This window comes from Alosa sapidissima, chromosome 11 (genome assembly GCF_018492685.1).
Source record: "Alosa sapidissima isolate fAloSap1 chromosome 11, fAloSap1.pri, whole genome shotgun sequence".
NCBI classification, from domain to species: domain Eukaryota; kingdom Metazoa; phylum Chordata; class Actinopteri; order Clupeiformes; family Clupeidae; genus Alosa; species Alosa sapidissima.
The window spans coordinates 34,618,492-34,628,491 of NC_055967.1; the positions used below are offsets into that span (position 1 = coordinate 34,618,492).

Consider the following 10,000-nt stretch of genomic DNA (forward strand, 5'->3'; position numbering starts at 1 on the left):
CTGAATCCCATTAGAGGTGGCCTAGAGACGGGGTGAAATCTTGGCTGAGCATACGGTGTGGGGTGTGGGGGTCTGCGGCTTAAAGGAGGCCTGGGTGGGCAGGGCATCCGAGGGGTCTTAGGGATACAGTTTAATTACCACGTGGGAGAGGAAAGTAACTCCTGAGACTCATCAAGGGTGTGTGTGTGTGTATGTGTGTTTGTGTGTGTGTTAGTGTGTGTTATGCAAGTGTGTGTACAAGTGAGTATGCAAATGTGTGTGTGTGGGGGGGGGAGGGTGTATGTGTGTGTGTGTGAGCATGTACAGTATTGTGTGTGTGTGTGTGCAATAGCGGGTGGGGGGGCTGACCCTGCTGAGAGTCTGTCTGCTGTTGGGTCTGGGTGTGTGTGACGGTGAGGGTGACGGTGTGTGTGTGACGGTGAGGGTGACGGGGGTTCTAGTTTGACCCACTCAGCGGGAGGCGCTCGTACAGCTCGCGGTCTCTGGAACAGATCTGAGGCTTAGCCAGGGCCTCAGGTAGGTCAGAGTAGGATCAGGGCCAGGCCAGAGCCGGATCTGGGCCACATCAAGGCCAGATTAAGACTGGATACGTTTCTGAGCCAGTCAATAGGCTGACTAGGCTCTGTTTGTGTTGTAAACACTTCACTGGTGTGTCATTATTTTGCCATTTCACGTCATGGAAGACAGCATGGTACATTTAAAGGTGAAATGTTGTAGTTTCAGGCCTCCTCTTTGCTTCATCCAAACACAGCCTTCACTGTCCTTTCGATCGATTCCCCACCCTTCCATGTGTGACCTGAGTATTGCCCCCTGGTGGTGTATAGGTGCAGTGCTGCATGCAATGGTGTTCTTGAGAGTGAATGAGGTCAGATCAGATAAAGTGTTTTGTTGAGAGATTTCTGCGTCTAAGGAACAGTGATAATCCTGATATGTAGTTTCCACATCCAACACCTCAGAAAAACATAGTTCCTCTCTTAGCCTTCCCGTTTGAGGTCAGATCAGATATTGTGTTTTGTTGAGAGATTTCTGTATCTAAGGAACAGAGGGAGTCCTGGTGTGTACTTTCCACATCCAGCACCTCACGAAAACATAGCTCCTCTCTTGACCTTCCCACTTCAAATACACTGCTATAGCCTTGCAGCAAAGAAAAGGATACATGAAGCCAGTACAGAGCAAGCATGAAAAACATGAAATAAATCAACCATTGACCTGAATTACAGCTGTTGACACTAAACAAACGTTTTTATTCGCTCAGTATTTTTTGTTCCATAAAGGCCTAAGTGAGCACAAGATTAACATGGCTTAACTTTTGGTTGTTCTGTTGTGGCTTGGCTTGTTTTTGACCCAATTCTGTGTCTGCTGTTGATGTGTTTTTTGGTGTGAGTTCTGTTTGAGATTTTGCTCTCCTAGTGTTCCGTTGACAGTTCTCTGACATTTACTTGATGACATTTACTCCTTCTTGGAGTCTAGATCATGTAAACATGTAGCAGAACTGGTAGAGCAAGCCAAACAGACTAAGGTCACCAATTTCATTTTCATAGAGCACACATACTAGATTTGGGTATTCTCACAGCCTCTAATGTATACTGTCTGCAGTGCAAGCTCGTTTAGATTAAAACATCTGCTACGAGATTTTATGCTGGCAGTATTTTCCTGATCATCACTATGATCACTGAAATCTGAGATTAGGGCCAAGTCTGTAGTCCAAGTAACTATAAGTATAGTATAAGTATAAGTATATATACTTTTTTGATCCCGTGAGGGAAATTTGGTCTCTGCATTTAACCCAATCAGTGAATTAGTGAAACACAAACAGCACACAGTGAACACACAGTGAGGTGAAGCACACACTAATCCCGGAGCAGTGAGGGGTTAGGTGCCTTGCTCAAGGGCACTTCAGCCGCGGCCCACTGGTCGGGGCTCGAACCGGCAACCCTCCGGTTACGAGAGTGCTAACCAGTAGGCCACGGCTGTCCCAACCAGTGGGCCACAGCTGTCCCAAGTGGGTTATTTGTCTCAGTGTTTTGTTTTAAAAAGCTACACATCACTCCAAAAAGCAGTTTTTGCTATGTCGTTGTGGAATATTATGTGTACATTTCAAGATGAATATAAGGAAATGTACGAAACTTGAAAGTGTCTCACTGTAAATGCTTCCCCTAATATTCCTTTAGTGTGTTCACTCACCCTCTCTTTCTCTCCTCCCTCTCCTCCTCTCTTCTTGCCCTCCCCTAACCCTGCAGGTGCTACCCGGGACATCGGCTCGGCCCTGACACGGATGTGCATGCGTCACCGTAGCATTGAGGCCAAGCTGCGGCACTTCACCAAGTAAGAGTCCCACCCGTCACACCCTCATTCACTTCAGCTCAGCTGACTTTCTCTCTGCCACGCTAGCACCGAGAGCAGTGTGGCTAGCATCTGTGTGGTCTTCATCGAGGTGGAAAAAAACAATTCAGTGATGTTTTGATGGGTTGGCACTACGCCAGAACAAATCCCCACCAAAAGCTGCACTCGAACTCGAAGCACTCTGCACACGTTATACATTTTCTTAGCACGGCTACCAGACCAGTTACTGTGTTTCAGTCCGTTGCTTAACGGCACACGTTTCTCACTCGCCTGTACTGAGGATGCGTGAGAACCGAAGTCGACCAACATGAAATGGGTTCAAATTGGCTTCAATCTCGTTCGAAGTCCACGGGATAGCTGTGTCCATATCTTTTCCTGTCAATGGTGTAAACTAGGGACCATAGGGTCTGACGCAGCTAGCACTAGCACCAGCATGTCATCTGTAGACTAAGGACTGATGCGGCTAGCACTAACATGTCATCTGTGTAGACTGATGTGGTTATTGTCAGCGGGCCATGTGTGTAGTGAGAGAGGCTTTGCGCCACTTTAGGAGATCATGTTGCAGTGCTAAGTGTGTTTCCCTCGGGTCATCTGTTTCATGTATGTGTCATCACATAGTCATGACCCTGATCTCTCAGGGTATTACTGACTCACTTAACACTGTGTTGCGGTTTAAAATGAGGTTTAAATGGAAAGCATATGAGAGTACAGAGGGATGGATATGTTGTTTGTCCGTATGGGTCGGGTGGTATTTACACTGCTAAATCATGTCCAATCTCATGTTTCCTGTTCACTTTTTAATCTTTATCTATCTATCTATCTATCTATCTATCTATCTATCTATCTATCTATCTATCTTTTCCTTTATTTTGTAATGAATTGTGTGTCTTCTCCCTGCCTTCTCACCAGTGCTCTTATGGAGAAACTCATCGGCCCTCTGCAGGACAGGATTGAGGAGTGGAAGAAGACCGCCGCCCTGCTGGACAAAGACCATGCCAAAGGTGAGTGAGCCCTAAGGGAGTCCGAGCAGGCAGATGGTAATGTGGCTTCCACACATGGAAGTATTGTATAGAACTGGAGAGAAGGAGGAAGTACTGCTCCCATTGATTTCAATGGCCCATGCTAGGCTAGCTACAGACAGAGACAATGTAGATTACAACGGCGTATTGTCAATGTGGATTGGTGGTTGAGCTGGCAATTTCAGGCAATCATGGATGCCATAATTTATGGCCTTCTGAAATGGCACGTAATTGGCTTGTGTATGAAAATGGGGCCAGAGGTGAGCACATATCAGAAGACATTTTCAAAGATGGTGGAGGCTACCCTGATCCCCTGGTTCCATACAGTGACTGACCCAGGACTGGACATGCCTGACATTTCCTCTGCATCAAGGCCAAAACTATTATAGAGTCTCCTATTTAGATGTTCTTTAAATACACACTCACAGACTATCTATTCATAGCCGTCTGTGTAGTCCCTTAGCCACTAGCTAGCTCTCCTATCCTGTCCACATCTTCAACTCACGGATGCTGATCTCAGTGCGTGATACAGGTGCACCTGACTCTTTGCCACAGCAGTTCCTTACCTCTTCTCACTTAAAGATTTTATGCATGCTGATTACCTGCATCTAGAAGTCATGTTAGCCATGTTAGCCTGGTACTGGTCAACCAGACTGTCATTGTTTACCTACCACACATCATCACAGCATTGACTTGACAGTTCACTGAAGTTCCTTGGTATATGTTTGTGAAAATTCTGCTCACTCTCTGCAGAGTACAAGCGATCCAGGCAGGAAATTAAGAAGAAATCCTCAGACACCTTGAAGCTGCAGAAGAAAGCCAGAAAAGGTACATTTCCAATGTCATTGTCTTGACCTTCCTATCCCAGTACATTTCCCATGCACCTTTTATTCCCTACGAGATCTCAGCTGAATCAGCTGGACTAATGGACATGGACAAGGCCTGGTGCATGACACATTACATTATGACTGCATCTGCAGACATCTTCATTTTGCAATTACACAATTCCTTTTGTGTTGATTGTATCCAGAATCTGTAGGGATCTGGATGAATATTTTTTGTCAATATTAATAATTAGAAAGGTTCAACATTTACCCAAACTATTGTATTATCTTCTCCACTATTTGGTGGTAGAAATCCACATTTACTTTTCTTGTTAGCGAAAAACTGAAACGTTTTGATGTTTTCTCTTTGTTCAAAAAGACAATGACAAAATCAAAAAGACAATTTGAAAAACACGTTTTTCAAACGGTGTTCCAGAATGGAGGCTTTTGAAAACACAAAGCATAGAGGCCCGTTGTGGTACAGATTAGTGTAATGAAGCGGATGGTTGGCTGATGCATAAGAGGTCAGTCAGTGGTGAGGTGGTGGTAGCCACTGGCCAGACCACATAGGCTTCTTGCCCTGATCTGACCTACTCTTGCCATGTGGATTATTGGGTCTAAGGTTAGGTGCTCACTGCTAATCCAGCTGACCAGTCCAGGACCTTGAACTCCGACTAACCTTCTAGGGGTAGGATGTGCTGGAGATCTGAGGGCCCAAATGACAGACTATGTCCTGCAACGGACAGCTGTCCTGCTTAAGGTCCCTGAGGACCTCCACTGCTGAAGTGGAGATGCAGATATGGAGGATGTGGTGGGCGTGTCACAAAACACTGCCATCTAGTGGCCGATCGTTCAACACACACATACGCTTGTCCAGTGATCACCGCACAACACACTCATACGCTTGTCCAGTGATCACCGCACAGACAACACACACATGCGCTTGTCCAGTGATCACTGCACAACACACACATACGCTTGTCCAGTGATCACCGCACAGACAACACACACATACGCTTGTCCAGTGATCACCGCACAGAAATGACTCACACTCATACGCTTGTCCAGTGATCACCGATCGTTCAACACACACATACGCTTGTCCAGTAATCACCGCATAGAAATGACTGTATAACTCTCATTGATGCATGGCAGAATTTCCTATTTTGTGTGTTCACTTTTACACCTTATGAGCTGTTTTAATAATATGGCTGTAATGCTTGCTTTTGCTTAGGCTGATCTGAATAGGCGTTTGGGCTTGTTTCAGTACTCAGTTGAAAGGCTAACTCTGCTCCCTGCCTCTTCCCTCTCTCTATTCTCTTCCCTCTCCCTCTCTGTTGGCCCATGTTCTCTATCTCTAGAACTCCCGGGTATGTATGCTTCCTCTGCTAGCTTTAAATGTTTCGCCGCCACATCGCCTCTCATCCGTTTAACCACCATTTCATCGTCATGCGCTGTTCATGTCAGTCTGTTAGTTGTCTGTGAGAGATAAGTGCGCATGCCAGTGTGTCCATGGAAGAACCTCTCATTTGCATAATATCATTATTTCAGCTTTCAGAATCATCCTGTTTGTGACGACTGAATCATTGCGTAACATTCACATTTAAAGGCTTTTACAGTGTGGTCATGGTGGCATTATTGGCGTCATAAAAATAACATTTTCTCATATTGAAGTAATTACCTTTCAAATGAAGTGTTTCCATCACAGTTGTGATATTGGTCTCATTCGTCACACTCGTCAAACTGTCTAGTTCATTCATTTCAGGTGTTGGTGACCCATCCTCCAATCATCAGTACTCATAGCATCAGCATATAACAAGATATCATGTTCTCATAATCTCTTTCCCATACCTTGTCCCATCTCTTCTCTTCTCTTCTCTCCTCTTCATCTTTTTGTCTTTCTCATTTTCTGGCTGCTTGTCCCTACCCCAAACTTTCCATCTTTCCCCTGTCCTCTCTCTATCCTCTCTACCCTCTCCTTCTCTCTCTCTATCCTCTCTACCCTCTCCTTCTCTCTCTCTCTCTATCCTCTCTACCCTCTCCTTCTCTCTCTCTATCCTCTCTACCCTCTCCTTCTCTCTCTCTCTTTCCCTCTCCCCCCCTCTCTCTCCCTCACTCTCTCTCTCCCTTACTCTCTCTTTCTCTCTCTCCCTCTCTCTACCACTCTCTCTCTCCCTCTCTCCCTCTCCCCCCCTCTCTCTCCCTTACTCTCTCTCTCCCTTACTCTCTCTTTCTCTCTCTCTCTCTCTCTCCCTCTCTCTCTATCACTCTCTCTCTCCCTCTCTCCCTTCCCCCTCTCTCTCTCTCTCCCTCTCTCTCCCTCTCTTTCTTTTTCTCTCTCTCTCTCTCTCTCCCTCTCTCCCTCCCTCCCCCCCTCTCTCTCTCTCTCCCCCCCCTCTCTCTCTCTCTCTCTCTATCACTCTCTCTCTCCCTCTCTCCCTTCCCCCTCTCTCTCTCTCTCTCCCTCTCTCTCCCTCTCTTTCTTTCTCTCTCTCTCTCTCCCTCCCCCCCTCTCTCTCTCACTCTCTCTCTCTCTCTCTCTCTCTCTGCCCTTTAGGAAGGGGAGGTCTGCAGCCCCAGCTGAACAGTGCCATGCAGGACGTGAGTGACATGTACCTGCTGATGGAGGAGACGGAGAAGCAGGCGGTGCGGCGCTCCCTCCTGGAGGAGAGGGGGCGCTACTGCAACTTCATCAGCATGCTGCTGCCTGTGGTGGTAAGACAGGGAGAGGGAGAGGGAGAGGGGGGGGGGGTGGTAAGCAAAAGAGAGAGGAGGAGTGTAGAAAATAATGGAAAAGGCAAAGACACAAAAGGTTGAGTGATGGAGTGAGAGACAGAAACAGAAGGAGGAGGAGGAGGGGAATATGAGAGACGAGGGGTTGGGCAGTGGGTGGGGAATATGAGAGACGAGGGGTTGGGCAGTGGGTGGGGAATATGAGAGACGAGGGGTTGGGCAGTGGGTGGGTGGGGCTGAGAAAGAGGTAAGTGGATAACGAAGCTAAGACAGACTGGTGGTAAGAATGAGAGAAGGAAAAGTAGAATGACAACCACCACATTTCAGCTCATTTCTCCTCATGTCATTCAAACATTAGAAGAGTATGTGACGTTTTAGACTGACCCTCCTGAGATGGTAGCAGGATGATGAGGATGTCCACTGTTGTCCTGTATCAGTATTATCTGTAGCGTGGTGAGTGCCCTGGTCCACTAGTAAGAGCTTCTTTCTTCTTTCTCTGTGTCGTTAGAATGGAGAGATCGCCATGCTGGGAGAGGTCACTCATCTGCAGGCCATTATTGATGACCTCACAGTACTGACCACCGATCCACACAAACTGCCTGCTGCAAGTGAACAGGTGCTCACACACACACACACACACACACACACACACACACACACACACACACACACACACACACATTGTGTTCATAATGCTGGCTATGGCTGTAATAACAGCATATAAACCTCTCTCCACTTGTTTATTGTTTATTGTTTATTGTTTCTTGTGTGTAGGTCATCGTGGACTTGAAGGGCTCTGATTATAACTGGTCTTACCAGACACCCCCATCCTCCCCCAGCAGTGTGGGCTCCAGGAAGAGCAGCCTGTGCAGGTAGGTCCATGAAACAGGTTCACTGATCAGTGACTGATGGCTACAACGTACGATGTGGCCTGTGTGCCCTCTTGCTCTTTCTGTTGCTGTAGTTCTCCCATTGACACTTGCACTGGAAGTACAACTGTCTATTTCAAATAGCTTCGTTTTTATATATACCAGTCAGAAAATACTATCCAGTAACAATAATCAAGTATTATGATCAATTAATTACAATTATTCCACTGCTTGGTTGAATTTCCCATTGTCCTACGTAATTTAGAACGACCATTAACCGTATGTTATTTGCACACCTATGAAGTAGGCTAGATCCATTTTTTTGGCCGTATCACACTTGTATATTAATTCGCCAAACTCGTTGTGAAGTTTAAATTAACTGTCACGTTGCATCCGAGCTGTAAAATGCAGACGTTCAGAACATGGCAACATTGTAGCATATGATGGAGGTGGCTTTTAGCTAGATGGATGGCAGCAGGCTAAGTAAAATAGCGATGTTTCCAAGCTAAAGTTTATCAGAATCTTGGGATATGCCCGCTTGACAACGGGAGAGATAGAACTAACGACTGGCCTTTGGCCGTAGCAACCATCCATTTAGAACTAGTAACGTCAGTTTGTCCTGCAAGTTAAGAAATTAGTTGATATGTGTTGGAAGAAAGTAGTTCTACAAACAAGACAAGTTTTAGCGATTAAAACGTTTAAATTGTAACAGGAAATGAACACAACGCAAGTGGCAACAGTGGAATAAGCTGGATAATGGACTCCACGGTGGTCTGTTCACAGAAGTTAATGCACTTCTGTGAACGCTTCGCGTCGGGGCCGTTTTACAACCTCGACCGTGCAACTTCTGTGAACAGACCACCGTGTCGTCCATTATCCCTTACTTAATTACTTATCTAATTATCTTTTCAACATGTAAAAGTCAGTCAGCATGTTAATGTCCTTTCTGCCCATCCTTCTCATTGTCCCTGAAGTTTGGTCCACCTGCCACCTGGTGGCGCCCACCGCCTCAGCAGTGTGTCATCTCATGACTCTGGCTTCATCTCCCAGGATGCCAACACCCACTCCAAGCCTCCCTCTCCCATGCCCTCCGATATCACCAGCCAGGTAGGACACTGCACCCTAACCGATCCCATTAGAGGGAGCGTACACAAAACATCAAAACGGTGATGTAATACACACTCAACTGCAGAGACATACACCCCCCCTGTGTGCTTTTCCCCCAATTCCACCCCCCGACCCCCCGACCCCCGACCCCTGTGTGCTCTTCCTCTGGTGTGTCATGGCGGCTCCCTCTCCTCTCTCATTCCACAGAAGTCCTCCAGCTCTGCCTCGTCTGAGGCTTCTGAAGTGTGTCAGTCTGTCAGTGAGTGCAACTCCCCCACTGCGGTGAGTGTCAGGGCTTTCTCTCTCTCTCTCTCTCTCTCTCTCTGTCTCTCTCTCTCTCTCTCTCTCTTTCTCCCTCTCTTTCTCTCTCTCTCATACAGACACACACACATACACGCACACACACAAACACACACACAGATAGACATAAACACACACACACACACACACACACACACACAAACACACACACACACACACAAACACACTCACACACACACACACACACACAAATCCACATATCACCACTTTGTCTGTGGCTAACAGTGTCTCCAAGCTTGTGTTACATTGTTGTTGTGCTATTCCTATTGTGTTTGATTTTGTCCCATTGCGCTGTTGTTGTTGTTGTTGTTGTTGTTGTTTTCCACAAGTACATGTTAACACTGCCTCTGTGCTAACTGCAGCTCCTGTAGAGTTACATTCAGAATGTGTGTGTTCAAAACCTCACACTCCACCACCACGCTGACATTATCAGCTCTCTTTTGCTGTCTTGATGAAGTTAGCAATAGCATCCATCCAGGACAATCGACATCAATATTAATAAAAGGCCTTAAACTTTCTACGTACAATCTGATACAAATCATATTCTGATGGGGATTACATTCTGCAAATCAACTTGCTAAAAGGATTTTGGGCCAGACAAAAAGATAAAAAAGACAAAAAAAACATTTAGCCCTGAAATCACAGGCCAGCTGATGCTTTTGATACTAATGGACCGTAGCTGTAATCCTGCAAGCCCCCATATAGTTTCTGATAATCCCTTTTTAAAGTATGATTTCTACCGTAATACCTTAATACAATTAGTGTGCTTTTATCTCAGCCTGCC

General features: G+C 46.2%; 1 protein-coding gene across 4 annotated transcripts in view; it reads left to right on the forward strand.

Moving 5' to 3' along the window:
• Positions 1–10,000, forward strand: part of mtss1la (MTSS I-BAR domain containing 2a) — a 31,803-nt gene that overhangs the window by 17,264 nt on the left and 4,539 nt on the right. For 2 of the 4 annotated variants that reach the window (XM_042110935.1, XM_042110938.1), the window contains exons 4-12: positions 2,241–2,325; positions 3,253–3,344; positions 4,116–4,190; positions 5,548–5,556; positions 6,744–6,901; positions 7,428–7,535; positions 7,694–7,791; positions 8,763–8,895; positions 9,103–9,177. In XM_042110935.1, coding sequence (XP_041966869.1) covers positions 2,241–2,325; positions 3,253–3,344; positions 4,116–4,190; positions 5,548–5,556; positions 6,744–6,901; positions 7,428–7,535; positions 7,694–7,791; positions 8,763–8,895; positions 9,103–9,177 — 833 coding nt within the window. The remainder of the gene's footprint in view (positions 1–2,240; positions 2,326–3,252; positions 3,345–4,115; positions 4,191–5,547; positions 5,557–6,743; positions 6,902–7,427; positions 7,536–7,693; positions 7,792–8,762; positions 8,896–9,102; positions 9,178–10,000) is intronic. The other 2 variants (XM_042110936.1, XM_042110939.1) reach the window with 1 other exon arrangement.